This window comes from Numida meleagris, chromosome 6 (genome assembly GCF_002078875.1).
Source record: "Numida meleagris isolate 19003 breed g44 Domestic line chromosome 6, NumMel1.0, whole genome shotgun sequence".
Classification (NCBI taxonomy): domain Eukaryota; kingdom Metazoa; phylum Chordata; class Aves; order Galliformes; family Numididae; genus Numida; species Numida meleagris.
The window spans coordinates 31,285,343-31,307,449 of NC_034414.1; the positions used below are offsets into that span (position 1 = coordinate 31,285,343).

The window sequence follows — 22,107 nt, forward strand, 5'->3', positions numbered from 1 at the left end:
CCCCCCAAAAGAAGCCACTAGCATTTACTAGCTTTTATCTTACTAGCTAGAAACATTTTTAATCCAATTGCTCTCTGCATAAAGTTACTTTTGCCTTACAAAAATTTCACCCCCTTCCCCCCCCCACTATGGTCTATTAGGTATTTACCTTTCTTACAGACTTTTTCATTGACACACGGGCTGAAGAGCACACCTCTCTTTGCACATTCAGCTCTGCTTTCCAAACTTGGTTGACTTGCAAGACGCCTTCCAATATTTTCAGCTCTATTACCAACTGCACATCCTGATGCAACATTCTTGGAAGAAAAAAAAATTGGAATCTCATTTATAAAGAAACCACCAGGATAAAAGCTATGCAAATCATAGTGATTCTAGCTCTTTTCCTGGAGATACTTCATCTTTCCTCAGTACTCTGTAGACCTATGTAGGAAATAGCCTACCTGCACCAACATAGGTTTAACCACTCTCTGAATATAGAGACTGCATGCACAGCCTCTGCAAAATCAGAGGTTCAGAAACAGTAAGAACTACTGATCGCAACTGCATTGGGTTTACTCCAGCTGTCAGATAAGCCCCTATCTGTTTGCTCGCTCACTCCAGCAGGTCACGAGAGAGAATCAGAATGGGAGAGAGCAAGGAAAAAAAATACACCATCATAAAACAAACAAAACCTCACAAAAACTCTCATAAGTGATGCAAAAGTAATTGTTCCCATCAGCAGACTGAGCACTGGCCACTTAGAAAATATTCCACCTCAGTTGTATTGCCAAGAATGACATTATATGGCATGGAATACTGGCCTTTTTGGTCAATTCAGGTCAGCTGTCACAACTGTGTCCCCTGCCAGCCTCTTGTTCCACTCCAGCCAAAACCAATGCAAACGAGATTGTCAGTTACCACTATGGAAATAAACCTACAGCTTCTTGCACTTGATAGCAGGTCCAGTTGTACTGTTACCCCACCATTAGCAATCAAGTCCTTCCAGTTAGTGAAAAGCAGTGCCCAAAACATTTGATTTCAATTTGCATTGTAATAGAAGTGGCATACTTACCACGTCTCTGCTGCTTTTCCCCAAACCGAACTTCAAGCGTAATGACCTACGAACCATTTCTTTTCGGCTAATCTTTGGAGAAAAGCAACCTGTTTTTCCTGATTCAGCCCTGGGAAGACAGAGAGGAAGAAGTGACACCAAAAACTCCTTAGGAGGGCAATGACAACATCCTTACACTTCTTTCCTCTAGCTTGACAACTTCTATTACCTTCACATCAAGCTTTTTTAATGGGCACAGGAAGGTTCCTTTGAAGCCTTGATATGATACTTTTTATTTTTATTTTGAACTAGATTTTACTGCCTATAATGATTTTGAAAATATTATAAAAATCTATTGTGTTTTAAACACACAAAAAATCATTATAAAAACTGAATGAGATTTTACACACCGGTAGTCAAGGACGTTAGACCAGTTTGTTTCTTGTTTGAGAGTTAAGGCTAATTACCTGTACAACTTTTTGCTTGCAAGTCTTTTACTTCTTCTGTTCCCTGTGCTAGACAAATGATTTTCACCACACGTTGAAGGAGATAATGAAGTTTGAGGTGATTCAAGAGACACACAAGGGCTTGCTTCAAACTGAACTACAGGAACAAAATACATGATCTTAAAATAATCAAGTTTTCAGATAAGTACATAACAGATAACATAGCAAAGAAAAAGAGTCTTCATAGATCAGATATTTTACTTATTTTCTGCAATGATGCCTTGAAGTTATTTTGACTTCCATTTTGTTTAATATTAAACGAGGCTGTTGTTTGAAGCATTCATAGAAGTTGGATTGCAATGAAACGTCTGTTATAGAAAAATAACCACTTCAAGAAGCAAAGGGAAAAAAAATGAAGGCATTGTATTTACCTGATGCTGGTGTGGAGCTGCTGTTAAAAATACTACTTGGTAACAACTCAAAAGCAAAACCGTGCTTAAAAGATCTTCTCTTCTTGCTGGACAAGCCCTGAGAGCAATCAGCTGGAAGCTTACGCTTAGTACTTGGAGTAAGAACCACTGGAGTCATGGATGAAAGAACTGAAATTAAGAAAACCAAAATTTTCAACAACAGCTTGAAAGGGTGAGAGTTTAATAGAATACAGCTTTGTTCTTTACCCCAGAAGAAGTTGCTGTAAAAATTTAGTTAAAGTGCATGCATTTTGAACAGGCCAAAGCAGTCAGTATAGCTTAGTTGGCTCCATTTTTTATTTTTATTTTTTTGCTTGGTTGTTTTCTTTGCAAGCTAGAGTACCAGAAAGGAAAATACAAAGCCACATATTAATAAAATAATGTAGGTATTACAAAAAAAGAACAAGAAAAAAAACAGTCATTTCTCTGTAAGTTTAAGAAAGACTACAATTGAAGGAAGTCCTTCAATTTTCAAGTCAAGACAAAATGTTACACTTCTGAAGCCTTAATGCACGTTTGACAAAAAGCACAAAGCACTAATGCTAGAACCAGCCCGTGGCTGCGGTGATTGTAGCTGCTGCAAGAGCTAAACTAAATGCAGTATCTTGAACAAAAATGTATCTATATTCATAGTTTTACACAATTGAAACATAATCATTTATCTTCAGTTAAAATTCTTGAGCTTTGTTGTAGAATATAGCGTACGAATCCAGAAGATACTGCGTGCGCTCTGTTTAGCACAAATATACTAATACCTACCGCTTCTGTCTTGCTGAGGTGTAGTGGAGGGTGTTCTGTTAGATTTAAATTTATTCAGTGCTCCACTAACAATATCTGAAATGCAAGACACACCGAGCAATCAAATTTAAATATGAAATTTGTCTTGCTCTATTTTCAACTGAAATTTAAGTTGCATTCTTTCAGAGATATAAAGCAAATCAGTTAGATGGCTGTTTTATGCACAGAAACCTACAGCCCAGATCTTATGGACATACTTATATTGCTTCCACAACAGCAGAAAAATTCTGTTAAAAAATATGCAAAGAATTCTACTGATCATTATAGAGATATATGCCTTCCAATTTCTTGTAGGCACACTCAGAATTCAATACTTACTCACAGACTTCACTAAGCAATTCTCTTGTACCCGAGAAGAGGTTTGTGCTTTGACGTTAGGCCCAAATACAAGAATGAAGTTTCGGTCTTGCGAAGAATTAACACACACCTTTTCTGGGAACTGTTTTATAATTTTTTCTTAAAGGCAAAATAAATTCCAGTAAAATACACACATGAGCTTTTAATGTTTTTCCTGCTCTTAAGAGAGTAAAACAGAAGCAATTTTATTAAGCGCTCCTGCAGCCAACAGTTGTATTTCCACGTGTTCCTTGCAAAGCTCAGCAAACTATAATGCTGCAGTGGTAGTTCTATGGTGACTGGTAGCTGTCAGGCAGTTTTTCAGAAATCATATTTGGATAAGTATACACTGAAGTGTAGTAATGTTACGCTTTACTGCATCTGGAGAAAGAAGAGAAGTTGCATACTACCAGAACCTATTCTACAAAACTAACAAATTCTAACTGCTTCTCCTCAAAATTTGAACATTCACATACATTTATCACTTAGAAACTTAGGTGATGTCCCTTCTTCAAAAGATATTACACAAAAGCATGTCTTGGCTAAACATACACAGCAATAAAACCTTAAAGCCAATTGCTGTCAGGTTTAATATTCCAAGCATTAGCTAAATATACATTCATATTTTTATAGCAATACCTACAAGATCCATATTATATTTACAATTAAATCATGTAACTCTTGTAACTCTAGCGAGCCATGTAGCTTCTTGGTTTCAAGGTAAGAAGTGCTACAATCTTTTAAAGAAAAAACAAAGTACACATCTCAGTGAAATTCCCCTCAGCCTTACCTTTTTAAAACTGCTAGAAAATCACTTTCTCATCCACCTAGGTTTAGAAATGGTTAAACCAAGACTTTTTAGAAGTGAGCAAACTCACAGAAGTGTATTTAAATATCTTCTATTAAAGCTGTGTTGTCTGAAAATTAAATAGTCAGCCAAACAAACTCAGTAGGAGCTGTTTCAGTTTCAAGACTCACTGAAATCAATTTGATAAATTGATAAAGATTTGATAAAGATTCGCTATCCTACATTAAATATTTCAGAAGTCAGTAATAACGAATCATACACATGTAAAACGAGTTGGAAAGTACTTAGAAATTAATAAAGTAGATTAAGAAAGTCTGCACATATGCAATATATGCTAAGCCTACAGTGTATTTCCCTAAACATTTATGATCCTATATACACAAGACACACAACTGTGAGTGTTCAGTATATCGTAACCGATTCTTTGAAAGTTTCTAATTTACATAGAAATATTGCGCTTCCAAAAGTCTAATCCGCCCAGGGTCAGCATACCTGAAGTTGCAAAATTCAGTGGCTAAATCCTTCACGTGACATACTCACCCCCAACACTTCGGTGCCTCCTCCTCTTACATTCACTGGGAGACTCATTTTCACTGTCTTCATAGCCCCTCAGTGAGGGAGTAGACTGAAAGGCATCAACACCTAACATAGCAGGAATCTTTTCCAAGATAAACTCTGGTACCTGTCCTGAATTTGTTGAGAAATATTTTTAAAGTTAATTTAAAAGTTAAGAAGTTGTATACAAGTAAGTACAAGGCATTTTTATAAACATGTATCACTTACCAATTTCTTCTGCGTGATCAATGAACGTCTGCACCACAGAAGCCTGCAAACGAATTTTTTTTTCCGTACTCGTTGACAACTTTTCATTTTCATTTGAGTGCAAGAGGTTGGGAGCAAAAATCACTGCCAGATTACTGCTATCCATTCTGTTTTCATTAGATCTTAAAAAAAAAGTATATTTTTAAATTTAAATTACTGGGACATAAGCAGCAGAGAGAAAGAGAGAGAGAAGACCAAGCAACACAAATACTGTTGAAAAAAAAAAAAGGAGTCATTCATTTGGGTGCTCACATACCAAGATTAGTGTGTTTACTTATGCAACCTAGTCACAGTAATTGCACAACATCTTGAAGCCAGTATGTCAGAGCCGCCCACCACTTTTTGGAAATGCAAGGTATCAGATTACGTTAGTTTCATAGGTTGCTCCTTCAGCTTTTCAAAGAAGGAGGAGAAACACAGCTAAGAAAGACTAGAGTAAGCTTCAGCATAAGAAGGTTTTGTAAGAAAGCCCTTTGGATTTAGGAAGGAAAAGACTGTGCCAGAGTTACAGCAAATGGCTGCAAGTAAGAACATTTTCAAGTTAAAACCAATCACAGGAAGTTTGCTTGAAAAGAGAAGTCCACTGAATTTCGGAATGTTTACAGTCGCTGCCGTACATTACACTGACCTTAGGGACACAGTCCTCAGAAAGTTGAAAAAGTATCGCAGAGCTTCAATTGTTTTGTCAGTCATTAAGCACGAAAGCAACATAGTTGCAGTTTTCTTCCCATTTGCTAGCTGCTGAGCTTTGAGAAGGCCATCTTGTAGATGAGGTGGAAGGATGGGTTCTGGCAGCTCTCTAAAGAACTGTTTAAGAAGCCCTGCAACATCACATGGCAGTGCAGCTGAAAGGCCGTTTTCACCTTGATCCAGCTTACTCTGAAATTGTTCAGAAGAAACATGATTTCAAGTCTTCAGTATATTGCCAGAATTTTAAGATTAGGCATTAATTCTCTAGGCCACACCAGCCTTGTCATTATTTTAGCTAGTTACACTATCTATAAAGAGGCACAGATGATGTTATCAGATAACAAGCTTTTATTTACTGGCTCTCACTGTTCACATCCTTCTGGGGAGAACAGCCCTAAATGCCATCACAGTGTCCAGCATCTATACCTGCTAACAACTTTATCAGAAAAAGCTTGTGACTGAACAATCTGGAAAGATGAACAACCTATTGAGACATAACCAATATCAACAACAACAAAAAAAGCTTTAGAGAATACCTTTAAGGCTTTTAAACGAACCAGAGATCCAGACTTTCTAAAGAGCCCTTCAGTATGAACATGTTCTTCCAAGTATTCACAGGCATCAACCAGAAATCTAAGAAAAGAACAGCAATATACTTCTGAACTTCAGAATATACTTCTCCTAGAAAAAGCACTTGATGATAAATGATAAAACATAATACATGGGATTGTCTCCCCATGACAATAAACGTAGAGACATTCGACAACGGCAGCCAAGTTTCTGAATTCCCCATCTGACTACTACTTCCCTCCTCTCCCAAGTGGAGCTGCTCCTATTCCCCCACACTCTTTAACAAATCTGGAATAAGTATTATACCTCCTCTGATGAGATCATTATTATACAGTGACCAAATAAGTGTAATTCTAAATAGCATTAATTTACCTGGGAATATACCCAAATTCTGGCACCAGTGATTGTGGCAGCGCATGAAAAGATGTTCCAAAGACTTTACTCTAAAATACAAAACTCAGTTAGTGTTATGCAAAGTTGATGGGCTTACTAACAAGTTATCACAGAAATGCATATATTCCACAAACAGAAAGATAGTTTGGACAAAAAAAGAAAGGCTTCCAGAGGATACAAATAAGTGTTGTCAGGAAAAGCTCCACCACCTCTAAGTGTTGGAGCCCGTGTTAATTCTAGTTACAGGTAACACCCCAGGTTACTGTGAAATAATATCCAGGATTTTCTGCTGTGTGTTTCGCATATTTTTATTTAGCAAGGAGTCAGTTTTCCTGTAAGGCCACAAAGTTGGTAAGGGTACTTTGATTAACAGACTGTTCTGGAATCTTGCCTTTTCAAATAGCTCAAGTCACATTTCTCTTTAAAAATATATAAAGCAAACAATACGACCAACACAACTTGGAATAACAGCTTTTTTTAAAAGAAGAGATTCTCCCTTCATCTGAGGCACTCAAGACTGCTCTTTCAGCATGGGTTAATCTCAACACAGCAGTCCAGAGAATGTTTCTGAACCTGTGTTCAGCATTTGCATTTAAGAAACCGTTCTAAGACACCTTATAACAAGACATCAGAATGTTCTCTGGACACTAGAAAACATGCAGTTTCTTCAGTCATCATTACTGGTGCTTATCTACAGATTTTGCCTATTTTCTTTTGTTTTTAAGTGTTTATCTGAGGTGGCTGCAAAGTTGTTACATTGAATTGTGAGCTTGTATAACTGTGTTTTTATTTCTTTACTCTTCCTCTTTTCTATTTAAATTTACAGAAAACACAAGCTCACCCCAACCCAAAAGAATTGTGATCATTCTCAGCTTATACTTCTATTATCAGAAATAAATGCAGATTCTCAGCTATCTATGCCTGAAATTCAAAGTGCTGACCACACTGGGAAAACAGTTAATAACTAACTAATCAGGCCACCTTTGGCCTATCTGTCCTACAGAAAACAAACATCACATGATAGATAAGCAGCAAAAATGCTTCTGTTGTTGCAATCCAGGTAGCTACCATAAACACAAGAAGAAAATTAACTCCAAGATACAATGTATTTCCATGTTTATGAAATGATGTAATAGGGAATTCCAGCATCTTGCAATTCAATACGTAAAATTTGTAACTGATACCTGGGCAACCTGATCCAGTGGGTGGCAATTGGGTTGGAACTGGGTGATTTCTGAGGACTCTTCCAACCCAAGCCATTCTAGAGCTCTATAATATCACTTGCTCTACTGAGCTTTGGTTGTCACATCAAAAGTCATGTTTTATTATAAGAACTGAAATAAAATTATGTCTCTTTCCCTACAATAGGAAATAGAAGGCAAAACAAATGTTATTCTCTACCACTTCCTACCTTGCTCATTCATTCCTTAATAATAAGTTTCTTCCTTCTATAGTACTTAAAACTCTGTAGGCAGCTAAATGGGCATACATCAATACACGTTCAGGCTTTGTAACCTCCTCTTCCAATACTAAGAAAAAAAACCTATTACGCTGTCTTTGACAAAGGGGAGGAAGTTCATTTTGGTTTTATTCTTGCTCTCTCCTTTTCCACATATCTCAACCCAACTACATAGTTTTGCAATATTTTCAGCTGACTTTAACCACGGGTTACTGCAGCATTTCGTAATGTCTTCAGTGGAAACAGTCCTACAGAAAGCTGGCACTGATAGTGCTCAGCTTTGTGCCACACTACTTGCACAGGCATCTTATTTAGGTCTCGGGTAGATTGCTTCCCTGATTTGAAAAGTAGGTTCTACCAGGAGATCAACGTTCTGAAATAGACTTCAGTGGTGGATAGACTGCTATCTACTGAAATCGCTTATATTTTACCTCAGAGGCCTGAGACAGAAAATTCTTCCAATGATTTTGTAGTAGGTTTTTAAGATAAGAGGATGGATTTAATTCCTCGGGGTGCAGGCAAAGGAAGGACAGCCCTGTACCAAAATACCCATACGCACATCTTATACCAAGAAACCATGCGAATAAAGTTCAGCAAGACACAAATCTAAGAGGTCAAGCTTAAGAAAAAGGCGAAGGTTTTAGAAACCATATAGTACCTAAGTATTCCAGCAAAACGACACGGCGATTAAGATTTCACTTTCACAGCGAGCGACACCAAGGTGAGTGAAACGGGAACCTGCGGAGCTGCTGCACAGCCCAGCGGCACGCAGCAGCTCCTCGGAAGCACTCGTGCCGGCGGGCACAGCACGTTAACGACAGGCACAACGGCAACAGCCGCCAGCCGCCCATCAGCTCCCCGATGGCCAGCCCGGACTCACCGGACTCGGGCTCCGCGCCTGCCGGATAGCGTGCCGAGGTGGCACCGCGGGGCGTCCGCCAGCCCTCTCTTGACCGCCGCCACGTTACCATCCCCTACCTCTCCGGCCGCCGCCGCCGCGTGTTGCTTCGCCGCCGCCAAGCAGGCCCCGCTCTTCACCTTGATCCCGTAGGAAACGCGCAGCTCCTGCAACACCGCCAGCCGCAGCAGGCCACGCCGCTGCTCCGCCATGCCAGCGCCCGCCGCCCCTCAGGTCCCCCGCTACACCATAACCCCAACAACCGTCCGCTGCCGCCTGGCTCAAACCCAGCGCCAGCCCCGTCCTCGTCTCCCATTGGCCGCCTCCTGTTCGAATTTAGGCCCCCGCCGCCCAACGGCTGGGCAGGGTTGGCCCCGCAGCGCCTGCTTGCCGCGCCGCCTCTCGGCCCCGCGCAGCGCCGTCTTCGGGCGATCGCACTAGGCGCCTTAGGAGCCCCCACCCCGCGGGACGGCGGCTGCCTCAGCGCTCGCACGGTGGCGCTGTCACCCGCGGCTCCCGGTGCCGGGCCCCGCGCCGGGGGGCCGCGGCCGCGCCTTCCCCGGACAGCACCCGGACGCAGAAGCGACAGGGTTCCCTTTGCTACCCATCGCCGCCAGTCAGGCCCGGGTCACCAGCTGGCTTGTTTTCGAATAAATTTCGGTTGAAAAGACCAAAATAATAAACTATAGCACTTTCGTGTGTAAGCCGAATTCTCAGGGAAGGAAGGCACAGTGTCATTCTTGATTCTAACTGTGTTGTAAATAGGGATAGAAAAACCTGTGAAGGTCCTTCACATCTTCAACCACTTTCTCCTGAGTTAGCAAATCCATCTAAGACGATGCAGAGGTTTCTGTGGACGGAGCCTCAGTTCACCCTTGGGTTTAAGTGGCAGTTGAAACATAATAGCAGTTTAACCACCAGCCCCAGTCTCATTTGTGCTTTCCGAACTGGGGTTTGCCTACCTATTCATCGCTGTGTCCTCGTACGCCCTCCCTAGCTGTGCCTCTTGGGCCTTTACTTGGCATTGATATTACAGAGATCTGGAACTTTTCTTTAAAGTTCTTATTCCTAAGGTAACTCTTGGACTGTTAATAACAGTTAACAAACAGTTAACAGATGAGCAAAAGTAATATTCCTGTAAATATGGCCTTAGCCCAGACTTACTGTAAGTATTATTATCTGTGCCGGCATTAATACTATATGAAAATATAAAACTCAAAATCCTAAAGTATTACTGAAATGAAGTAAAAGAGTAAAAATAGTAGACAGATGAAACTAGAGTAATTTTAAAGTAATTTTAGTGAAATATATGAAATACAAAATAGTCTCATGGACTTCTAACTGGTCTAAGAACTAGGTAGCTGCGTAAAACAGCCCCAGTTTAAGATTATAGGACATAATTTATTTTTACAATAATTCGTATATGTTACAGGAAAAGCTTTATGATTGTAGATGTGGTAATGTAAAATAAATAAATAAATAAAAAGGAATATTCCTCAAGGGTCCCACAGTAGAGGAAATCTTCACAGAACAAAATAACTAGGTATCTTAAAATTTAGTTTAAACAATCACACTTGGTTTTCTGTAGTAATGCCAAGTTACACAAGAGGGAGCTGTGATGTACTAAATATTTTAAAACTCCGAGTCTTTTCTATTCAGAATTCACATTAAAAAAAACACATGATGATAGCATACGCTATGTTTGGTGTTTTTCATTTTTCTAAAAATTTATGGAGATCATCTTACTTTTTCCATTAGATATTTAAATCCACAATACTATCTATTTTGTCAAAAACACTGATCAAGTATTGCAATATCCTTTAGGTGACTATTTCAAAACACTTCTGCTTTATTTACAGGTAGAGACTAAGGTAGAAAAAAATACTTTGCAAATAAGAAAAAGGCATGTAATTTAGGAACCAGTTCTAGCCTCCCAACTCAAATCTATTACACTCACTATAGAATTGTCAATGAATTGACATACCCAGCTTCTGCATTTTAAATAATTCTAGTTTTTAAGGTCTGTGGTGAAAAGGCAGTCCTGAATGGTGTTCATGGCAAAAAATCTGTTTTGTCATCAAGAGGGCGAGGTTTACATTCATTTTCACACAAGGCATGTCCAAGGGCTGCCCTGAAAGTAATACCTCTGATTTTATTATGTTGGCCCATTATGTCAGAGGCAGGTGTTGGAGGTATGGCAGTAGAGGTTAAACCTCCCCACCAATATTCCATGACATTTTGTTGTTGTGTGACAGATGGCAGCAGAGGGGCAGTCTGACAAATTGGTATCTGACAAGGAATTGCATATGAAGCAAAGCCGTGGCACTGAATTCCTCCATGAGAAAAAAGTTACACCCACCGACATTCACTGATACTTGCTGAATTACTTTCAGAGCAATCTACATAATACACAAATATATTTTTTCCTATGTGTGTGCTCTTTTTCACTATCCATATACATGTAGCTGTTTACATTTTAGGAGGAAAAAAAGATCACCTAAATTTAGTGTGAGGCTTTGTAAGTTTTGAAATCTACTCCAGAACTGAGAGCTCTAAAGTCAGATGTTTATTAGCACTCTTGTTTCAGTAACCACTCAGAACATTCAGTGGTTGAAACAACCAGAAACTCAGCCGTAGGAGGTAGAAACAAGCTGCTTCAACAAGCAAAGTATCATGAGTAGGGAAGACAGAACTGTCTCCTAAATACTCCTTCCCGAACAAAGTCAGAACCTCGGGGGAAACAGTGCAAGCATCTCTCACTCTGGTGCTACCTTACCTCCTCATACACGCAAGCTCAAGGCAGAAAGATAAGCTAGACCAAGACAAACTGTAAAATAACTGCATGAGGGATATTTACATGCTGATGTCCTCAATGTCTTTTAGTGTAGTATATTCTGAGTATCTTTCCTCATTCTAGGCTCTTCCTGGCTTTATCTCTCAATGAGAAATTATGCACCCAATTCCCAGTTGTCATCTCTGCACATTGTTCAGGCTGCATTTATGTTAGTTATGTTTCATTTCCCTCTCATTCCCTCCACTGCTCTGTCTTGTCATCAGTAAACAATTTTTCCCAGGACAGAAAGTATTGGTAGGACTATCTCATGCAAATATTCAGAATTATGTCAGAAGCAAAACATTCTGTAAAGTCAGAATACCTTTAGAATTTAAGGTTAACTATATCCCCTGCCTCTGCAGGGGAAGCTTGATGAAAACTAATTCCAGATCAATAAAATAGTGAGGAAGAAGAATGTATTTAAAGCAAGAAAACAAGGATGAGGTTAGAAAGAATGTCCTCTAAACTGACAGCATGAATTTCCTCTGAACTGCAGGTTCTGGATGGAGTAATTCTATTTAACTCATCTTCCACTAAGGCTGTGAATTTGCTCTTAGATTACCATCTTGTCACTAAAAGTTTTTGAAGAGACTATTGCAGAAAAATTAGAAATGACAATATTAAAACCTTAGTTGTATAAATGGTTAATTCAGTATTTGAGCTTGTGCCTCATACTGTGTTCCTATTCCTGAGGATAGATTATCAAAGCTATTTCATTAAAGTTTGAATATTCCATGCTAAGAGCTATGAGTATTTTGTCTGAAATATTCAAAAACAAAGTCTTGATTGGTAGTAATTGAACTTGTTATTCACAGTCGCTAGTCACACAGGTTTTTCCAATGAAATTTTGAGATAACAGAGAACATCAGTATGCAGAATATAGTATACAGAATGCCTTTTCTCCATTTAATCTGCAAGACTACATGTTTGAAGGAGCAAAGAAATCATTCTCTGAGAGAAAATATACCTGCATCTCAAAGATAGAGAGGTGAAACTTTGGAAAAGTCCAACGATTTTATAGGTAGATTCTAACATACCTAATGCTAAGATCTTGATTCGGTGAATACAGTTTCATGCTTAATTGCTTCAAGGAAACATTTTAGTTATTTCCATTGGGGCTGGAGATATACTTCTAATGCACTCAAATGCTAATTGCAATAAATATTATAATTAATCTAGGTGAGCAGATTTCAAGTTCACTGTGTCATCTGGAACTTGGTTAGAAAATAAAAAATTGAAAATAACTGAAAGCAGCAAGATTTGTTGATCAGGCTGATATATTTGCTATCTCCCTTTTACCACATAAAGAGAGAGAGGTCTTTGAAGCCACATACAGTCTTGGAAACTAGCATTTAAAATATAAGCAATGCTTCTAAATCAAATCAGCATAGCTACTGATGATATCACACCACTCAACTCAATTCACTATAGACATTTTCTGCTGTAAGTACTTGATGGCTGATGTGCATCATGGCAGAAGCTAAGATTTTTCTCTTGACACTGTACATGACATTTTGCACTTATAATACATTTCATTTCATTTCATTTTTAACAGCATTAGTAAGAAGATTGGTTTTTCTCTTCTGGTTTTCTCTCACTTTAAGTTCTTGTGCTTGAGTGGTTGAATTGTCTGAAACTGGCAATTTGTCAGTAATGGAATGATTTAAAGATTAGATGTGCTATCTTCACCCTACAACACAGAATGTAAAATAATGGTGTTAAGATAACGCTAACAAGGGCAATGTTCTACGCTGTACCTCTGTGCAGAAAATTCTCCAATAAAACCGAAACTTTGATCTGTACATCAAAACGTATAATGTACCTTTAAAATAAATGTGGAGTTGAACAAGGGGAAATGGCCTCATGTTGGGCCAGGGAAAATTTAGGTTGGATATCAGGAAAAACTTTACAGAAAGGTTTGTTAAGCACTGGAACAGGCTCCCCAGGGAGATGGTTGAGTCACTGTCCCTGAATGCATTTAAAAACCATTTGGGTGTGGTGCTCAGCAACATGCTTTGGCGGTGGGTTGTTAGAGTTAGGGTGGTATGGTTAGGTTGAGGTTGGACTTTATGATCTTGAAGACTCAAGTAGAGACTGCGCTTAGAGCATTTTGGAATGTTTCTAGCAAGATACTTTCATGTAAAAATAATAAATAATTAAATCATTGAAGGGTTGGAAAATTTATATCCAAAAAGACAAAATCTGGGTTTTAAAAATCTCTCTGTGTCATGATTCAGTTTATTTGGATAACCACTCTTCTAGAGTACAATTGTGTGATAGTGACTAGGGTTATAAGAGAAGCAGATGCTACATTGTGTGAGGTTACAAATGGACCCGCTGAACAATATTGTCACTATTTGCTTTGTGGACAAACTGTTTCCCATCCATTTTTACAGAAGAATGATGTGTTGTATATTTTTTCTGCTTGTGCATTAGATTTTCAAGTGTCTTACGTCTATCACATGCATACCATTGTTCAAGAGAAGTATCTTCCAGTTCCCGCTTCAAAAGAGAGGGTATGAGTACACTTCTTAGTTAGCCTGAAAAATGAACCAAAGGCACCTCTGAAGAGATGTGGTTTTGATTCAATGAAGTAATCATGCTAAGAATGCGTTACTGAGAAAAATCATTCATCCAGTTATACTAAGTTTGTAGAGTTTAAGGTTTAAAACTTGACTTGGAAGAAATAGAAACTTCACGCTGCTTAAATTCTAGACATGGAAAGGAAATTAAGATTACTCATGTTACTTTACTTTTATAGAATACTGTTTCACACAATGTTAATTAGTTTTAAGAATGCTTCTGATTCTCATTAAAATGCTACATCCATCCGAAGTTACACTTGCATCATTTTAAGTGGTAAGGCTAAAGGGAACACTGGACATTTTTAATTAGCAAAGTAAAAAGAAGGATATGTTTTCCTTTTTACTTTGAGTTTTTCACACGTGCTATTTATTCTTTTCATATATTCCGAAAAGCACATTTAATCAATCTGCTTACCGTGAATTCCAATCTCTCTCTAGTTATAACTACCTACAGCTAGTGGTACATCTTCGTATCTTTATGTATCTTCTAAATCTTTTTCTTGAATCAGATGGTCTAGTAACTAGTAGAAGATAAAGTTCCTAAGACTCAGAAGTGCTAGTGGTATATAGCACTTAGGTGCTTGGTACAGACTGGAATGCAGAAGTTTTTGTTCATTTGTACTTCATCAGAAGTATAAATATTATAAAAAGAGGACTCTGGCCACTCTTTCAGAGGCAGATGCTCTACTCATTTTTTCCAAATAACTGAGCACAGCTTTCTTTTTTTCTATTGTTTTTATCCTTTTGTGGTAAAGCACTTACAATGAAACTTTTAAGTATGTATTATTAATTCTTCTACTTTGGGAGAGCTCAAATCCACAGACATACCAGAATCATCAATTCTGCTGTATAAGAGAGGCTATTATTTATCTACTAGAATGGTGAACAGAAGGGAGGTGAAGAAAATACACAGGTTAAAGGAAATAAGAAAAAAATAGAGTAATGTTCCAAATACTGGAACTTTTGTTTTTTTTAATCCAGCTTAGAGTTCAGTACAAAATTAAGTACCTGTTTTTCTTCAGGGATGGCAGCCAGAGTATCCTAATACTAGCTTGATGAATGAGTCATGCTGTTTCATTTATTTATTTTTTTCTGACTCATTGAATTTATCATCTTATTTTTTTTTATTTTCCAATATGTCGTGGAGTAGAAATTCTCCTTTTTTTGACTTCCCCCACTCCTTCACTGTAGACTAATATCTGGAGGTTGGAGAGGTTTTCTAATGGGAGAACTATGTGTGTTTGACTCTTGGAACACAAAGAATGAAAATTCCATTCCTTGGGAAATGCTGTAACTATTATGAAATTGTCTTAAAGAAAAGTATGAACTCTCCTCCAGTTACACTAAACAAGAATCTTAAACTCCATTTATAATCTGTCCAGTCCTATCAGGAAACCTATCAGAAAATTACTGAGAGACAATTTCAATTAAGGAATTGATTTCCAGATTTCATACCAACCTATAATATGAAGTTAAGTAGGAGGAAAAAAAATGCCTCTTTTCTGGCACATCTTCTAGGCAGTTTCACATTCTAAATGCTTTTAGGATATAAAATCCAACAAGCAAGAAGTCTATATGCTTCTAGCCCTGGGTGGAAGCTGAGTGGGGCTTTGAAGGGGTCTTTTTCAGACTTGTGCCTGAAATGGAATCTCAGCTGGAATCATAGAAGAATGCAGCTGCCCAAGTCTTATGTTAGGCACCCAAGGCTTTAGTAAGATATGTGTATCTATTCACAGCATGTTTGAAGTGAAGGACCTCTTCTGAAACTAGAAGTTTAACTCCAGATCCAAATCTTGGTTTACTTTCCTAATTTTTGCTCTCTTCTTTTCAGTCGACATGGGAAGGAGAGATAGCAAAGCAAGCTGTGTATTGAAAATTAAAATGAGAACAAAAGTCTGTCCAAATTATGCAACAAGGATCATTATGTTTTAAAGTTTCTCTTCATGTGGCTGTCATTTAATGACATTAAGATTTCAACGGTTTCTTGATGAACACTTAATTTCTTGCATAAAAAGCTTTTTAAGCTTAAAGCTGTGCCAATACACTCAGTGTCCTTTAGTTTTTCAAATCAGTTTGAAAGATGCTAAAGGATTTGAATGCAATGGAAGCATTTTTCTTTGTTACAGATCAGTTGTCTCAAACTACTTTCACAATAGACTTAGAATGTAAATAATTTACAAAGGAAATGCATCATTAGATACAATGGTCACTAGATCGTTTCGCAGTGTCCTTTTAGGAATCAGCCTCTCAGTGCAGGCTTAAGGCTTATGTTTATGTATCTAGGATTAGAGTTCAGGTTGGGCAAAAATAACTGTAACTAAAATTCACCTGCACATTCAAAAGAAAATTTTTCTCTACTGAAATACAGCAGAGAACAGAAGCCACAGGTTCCCCTTTTTCACTCTATTCTCTGCTTCTCCTGTGGAATGAGGTGTTTCTGCATGCAGTGAGGCAAAAATAAGTTATTTTAACATACCAGCAGTGAGAGCATTTGAAAAAATAAAACCAGTGAAAAATACTATTGATGGTGACACTGTTGTTGAGGCTCGCACAGTGCATGGTGATGTACATATCGCTGGGAGGCTCTGTAGCTCATTTCTGTAATCCAAGGACACCCTTTGACCTAGGAATAACAGCCTGGTGTTGTGTGATTTTAAACAAACTTATTTTGAACAGCACAGATAGGCTTCCATCCCTCAGTTTCCCCCTAGTCATCCCATATGCACCTGTTACTTGGCTGTCTGTTAGCTGTTGGGTTGTTATCCCAGTTGTTTTCTGTTGGGTTGTTTTCCCAGATGGCAAAGCTGGGCCCTGTCCTTCTCTTGCTGTGCAGTCCTGGGCTCCTCTTAAACCTTCATCCGTAAAATGGTCTCACTCTACTGAATGTTTAAAGGACAGTTGATAAGTATTTTGTTGTTTTACTTAATATATTCCCTCCACTTGTATCCCATTCTTTTAATCTCTGGCATTTCTTTAATCTGATTTCTTTACACAAATCCACATTTTTTTTCTTCAAGTAGAAAAGATCATTGTTTGTGAACAAGAATATTCATTGTTATTATTTTCTTCTTTATTTCTCCTTCTCTTTCCTTTAAAACATATGTGTCTGCTGAACTTAACTAGCATTTTAGCCTACCTACACCAGATGCTGCGTAAATCCAATAGGAGAAATAACCTATTAGGAAAAGCCTGGAATCCAAATAAACAAGGCAACATGTATTCTTAGGTAGAAGAGACACAGATCAATGAGATGGCTTGTCTAGGACAGTCAATAGCTGAGCTAAGAATAGAATCCAGATCTCTTGAAATTCAATCCCACTAACCCCTCACTGACCTCCTTTTTATAACTTATCAGTAATTCAAACTAAATAGAAAAGGTGTTACTGTGTGACTAAGACACATACTTGTTCTAGAGGGCCTCATCCTACTACTTCTGTAATACATACAGTGACTTATAATGGCTGTTAAGACCAGCTCATATTGAAGAGCAAATCCGTGTAAGGAGTGTACCTTCACATAGGCTTACACAAACAATTCCACCTACACAAGTACTTTTTCTCAAGTCAGGACATGTCAGCAAATATGATGGAGAAAAAAGTAAGCAGACCTCAATGTTGACAATGGTAGCTGTTTAAAACGCTGCAGAATAAATTCTCTATCAGCAGTTTTTGCATCTGAGTAGTCTATTGACAAACTTTTACAGAAAAAAGTGTTTTTTCTCTGAAAACCAAAGCTTTTAAACAGCAACTCTGTTACATAGTGCACACTGTGACCATAGGTAGCAGAAGGCCACATGTATTACTCTTATTATCAAATAAATAGCACTGATATCTCTCTGTCATAAATGTTATATGTGAATGAAATTAGAAGTAGCCTTGTTGCATACAAGGCCACAACACTGAAACCTCTTGCATATGTAGATAGTTTTCTACTATTTGTGGTTGGATCTTAACTCATTTTATAGATTGAGCTTGCAGTGAGTGCAGAAAAGTTCAGACCACCTTGCTGTGCATGAATATTAGAACTGGATCTCTACAGACTGCAGCATTGGTAATGTCTGGTGTGGTCATACGTGACTCAGCTCTGAGAGATAGGGTTTATTGCTTGAGAGCAATGCCATGATACCATGGCTATTCAGCTTCCTTGGCTGGTAGATACGTCAGTGGCACTCCGCATTGCATGAACTTACAGGCTTTTGGAAATGTCTGCACTTCACCTTTAAATGTTCAATGACTAATCTCTTCATTTGTATATCTTGTTGTGTGTTATTCTAGCTTATATCTTAAGTATTGTATTATATATGTTTTAACTGTCAGCTCATTTCTCATCATCTTAGATAAATTGAAAACTGACCATATTCAATATTAATGCACTCACCAGCCTTACTAAAACAGAAAAACTTAAAATTCCAAGTAGTAAAACTATTTATCTGGTGGGATTAGGCTTAAGTCTCTGTTCATCTATTTTTTAGAAGAAAACTTAAAAAAAATCATAAGATAGACTAAAGAAATTGAGAATGAGAGCTTAAGAGAGAGCAGCAACTCAGAAGAAAAAAAAATGAAAACTTCTTAGGACACCTAACAGAAGAGGCAAATAAGAACCTAAATAATAATTATTTATAGGTGTTGTTTTATAATGTATTTTAATTTTAATTACTTTTGCTCCTAAATACACAAGATCAGCACTCAACTAGGAAATGTTGAAGTTCACCTGTTGGTTTTTTTTAGTCTTGTGGCTACATTAATTTTTGATTCTTACTGCATCTGAAATAAATTACCTGCCTTACACCTGGAGGTGTCAAGACGTGCCAAGATCTTTCGTTGTTCCACCTCCACTGAAAGGCTGTCAAGTTAAAAACACTACATGTCATTCTAGCTTCCCACACTCCATCCAATTTTAATTTATTCTTAAATTGCTACAATATCTTGTGAGCACTGTATTTTTTTTCAAGTAAATGTTTATAATCCATTCTTCCTTCAAAAAAAATAATAAAGCAAAATAAATAAATGCTGCACTTTTAAGACTAGTATTTGTAACTATTTTTGGCAGAAGTTAAAGTGAAAATGAGAAATGTCAAATAGAATCAGACTGTGAGCTGATCCCAGAGGAAATCTTTTCAGTGCCAGGAATGGAAGAATGGGTTCCACCAGTTCACGTCACAGCTGCTGGACAGATCTTCCTCTTTTCAAATTAGATTATTTTCTCTTTACCAGTCAGATACTTCTTCAAATAGCCAACATCCTGTAATCCTCAAATGAGCATAACTTCCCTCCTTCAAGTTTTAGAGGAAACAAAATTATTTGCCTGTTACTGTGTAAGCATATTATTTCTTCAATTTTGCTTCAGTCTTTCATAAATATACAAGTTCTTTAAATAGGCAAATGTAGAAGTAAATTACTGCAACATGAATACGTTCTTATTTCAGTAATATTTATATCTATTTACTTTTAGTATTATGAGATATTTTGAGGTAGCTACAGAGATACTAAACTCTTTCCATTGCCTGTACACAGAACTATACATTTAAAAACCTGCAAAGATCAAACAATTGCTACGTTAGTTAAGTTAGCTGTAGAAAAACCACCACCCCTGATGTTGATTTCCTGCTTGAAAAACCATAAGCTAATTGCAGCACAAAAGCTGTGTTTTGAGAGGTCCTCCACTTACAGCAGTTACAGCATTAAAGCACATCTGATACAGAACAACTCGCAAATCTCTTGCATGTTCTGTGAAGAAGATATTCTGCTTCTTGTATGCAGTTCATACTGCTGGATGGGATGACATAGCATGAAGCAGAGCAAGCTCCATCCTTTAGTGTTAAAATTTTCAGTTTCAACTACTCCAGAGAGCATGCATTCGGGTAAAGAGTAGGCAGCTGCTTTTTTTTTTTCTTTTTTCTTTTCCTTCAGTCAACTGTCATCTTTACCAAGTCACTTTCCACCTGGTGATTTCTGAAAAGTTAAAATCCTTCCCACTCTCTTCAGGTTAGTTACCAAGATTCATGCACATGGTTCCGGGATAACTTCTTCTACGCGACTGAGAATGAAAAAGCAATGTGAAGAGAGCAACGGGTAACTTGTGGTATTTAGTAGAATTTATTTCTTATTTACTTATTGTCTGGGGATATTGGCTCCTTATTATTTCTTTTTTTCAAAGACAAGAATTCAGTGTATTTAATGTCCAAATTAAACTGTTTTTTTTTGCCTGTAATTATAGTGGTGAAGATTAATTAATGCAAATAACTCAGATTTTAAAACCTAAAAAGAATATATTCTCAGAAGATTGCTTTGTTAACTTAAGTAATGAAGTGTTCAGAACTGCTAGGTCTGTGTGACGCTGATGAGAATTTCATTTTTGAAATATGATAGGACGTCTTTAAACACAGACTTTCTAGCCATCCACATTAAGGGTCTCTGAATCTTATCATCCTCAAGAATTTTTCTTCATATCAGGGCTGGAAGTCAGTTGTGTTACTTTTCCAGCTGCCTTCATCTGCTCCTCTTTGTGTGTTTGCAGCTTTTCTGTGTATGAATGGCCTGAGCACAGGAAGCCTTGCAGATGCAGCTCCACAGCTTGCTGTCCCTGAGTTCCTTTCCTTGGAAACTTTATGTGCCGCCCTGCAAAATACAACCCCATGGTGAGGAACAAGACTGCTTCAAAACAGAGCCAGGGCAGAAAGAGAAGGTGCACACAGAGGAGAGACTATGGGTCTTCAGGTGCTGATAAAGATCTCAAGGGCAACCTAACAATTAGCACAGTCAGAATGCTACAACTCAGCTTCTACCACTAAGATCTGGGCTGGTAGATTAAACAGATTTAGTATAGTTGACTGGAAGAGTACTCAATAATTACAAAAAGGAGCTATGAGTTTTTCTGAGCTCTTTGAATTTAAATGCTGAAAATTTCTCAGACCTGATGCACAGCAGCATTCAGCACTAAGCATAGTTGATGTCATCAGTAATGTGCACCCCCAGAGATTCGGATTTGCAAATCATTGTACAGGAAACTGAAATATTCAGAGTGACTGGCACTTCTGGAAGCATTTTAGTTTAAACTAAACAAGATTAAATTTTTTTTGATGAATTATGTGAAGACTTAAATATTCCATGACTATACTGGGAGATGGGAGGTTTTATATAGAAGTCTGATTCACTGGTTTTATGGCAAATTTTAAAAGGATAAATAAAACATTTATGTTCTCAGCCTCCATACAAGCATAAATATTGAGGAAAGAGATAAGAGAATGTACAGACCAGGTTCAACTGCAAATAAATACAGCACAATAACAACGACAGAGTGGCTTTTATTATTTTATGCCTGTAAAGTACATGCCCGTATTTTTGCAGCTTAGTAGAAAGAAATTTTTGTGTTACTATTCAGTGTATAGGCATTTATATTAAGTATACAGACAAGCAGGCTTTCTAAATGGTATGCATTAATGGGGAAAGTACAGTCTTCCATAATTTTCCATAGTGCAATCCAGACCACCTAAAATTGAGTGGCAATTTGACTTCTGGCACAGATGGTCTGAATAGCCCCTTAGAATTGCCTTCCTCAGTCATTGATTGTAGAGCATCAATTTTGTCTTCCAACCTAGAGGCCTAAAATAATTCTGCTAAATAAAATCTATACTGCACAGACATCACTAAGAAAATCCCCTGCCCTGAGGATAAGAAGGCAGTGCACTTCGAACATTTTGATGGTCTGCATGCTGATTTTATATGAAGCCATTTCCAGTATAGCTCCAATTATTCTTTATCAAATCGGTTAAACTTTACAGAATTAAAATAATCAATGTATTTTTTTGCAAGTATCCTTGTATCACCATCACTACATGCATACTTGTGGCAGAGTGGAGATGTAGTTCTACACATTTTTGAGATGGGACATAGTTTTACATAGGTTGCTCCAGAAGAAATGCCTCCTATTTATTTTCATGGAAACTACAACACATACAAAGAGCACAATG

General features: G+C 37.7%; 1 protein-coding gene and 2 long non-coding RNA genes across 4 annotated transcripts in view; 1 reads left to right on the forward strand and 2 right to left on the reverse strand.

The window, feature by feature from the left end:
* The window catches only part of ARHGAP11A (Rho GTPase activating protein 11A), a 12,135-nt gene extending 2,674 nt beyond the window's left edge, over window positions 1-9,461 (reverse strand). The window contains exons 1-11 of one of the 2 annotated variants that reach the window (XM_021401638.1): window positions 8,801-9,461; window positions 6,343-6,413; window positions 5,937-6,033; window positions 5,339-5,589; window positions 4,672-4,832; window positions 4,429-4,575; window positions 2,706-2,780; window positions 1,908-2,075; window positions 1,498-1,633; window positions 1,052-1,160; window positions 149-296 (exon numbers count right to left, since the gene is read on the reverse strand). In XM_021401638.1, coding sequence (XP_021257313.1) covers window positions 149-296; window positions 1,052-1,160; window positions 1,498-1,633; window positions 1,908-2,075; window positions 2,706-2,780; window positions 4,429-4,575; window positions 4,672-4,832; window positions 5,339-5,589; window positions 5,937-6,033; window positions 6,343-6,413; window positions 8,801-8,932 — 1,495 coding nt within the window. In that variant the 5' untranslated portion in view covers window positions 8,933-9,461. The remainder of the gene's footprint in view (window positions 1-148; window positions 297-1,051; window positions 1,161-1,497; window positions 1,634-1,907; window positions 2,076-2,705; window positions 2,781-4,428; window positions 4,576-4,671; window positions 4,833-5,338; window positions 5,590-5,936; window positions 6,034-6,342; window positions 6,414-8,800) is intronic. The other variant, XM_021401639.1, reaches the window with a different exon arrangement.
* On the reverse strand, window positions 12,834-19,014 carry LOC110401051. Its single transcript, XR_002440229.1, has 4 exons — window positions 18,916-19,014; window positions 16,865-17,017; window positions 14,024-14,093; window positions 12,834-13,243 (listed from the first exon to the last, which is right to left on the reverse strand). It is a non-coding gene; the product is annotated as an uncharacterized LOC110401051 (long non-coding RNA).
* Window positions 19,608-22,104, forward strand: LOC110401049. The gene is made up of 3 exons (XR_002440227.1): window positions 19,608-19,998; window positions 20,123-20,209; window positions 20,655-22,104. It is a non-coding gene; the product is annotated as an uncharacterized LOC110401049 (long non-coding RNA).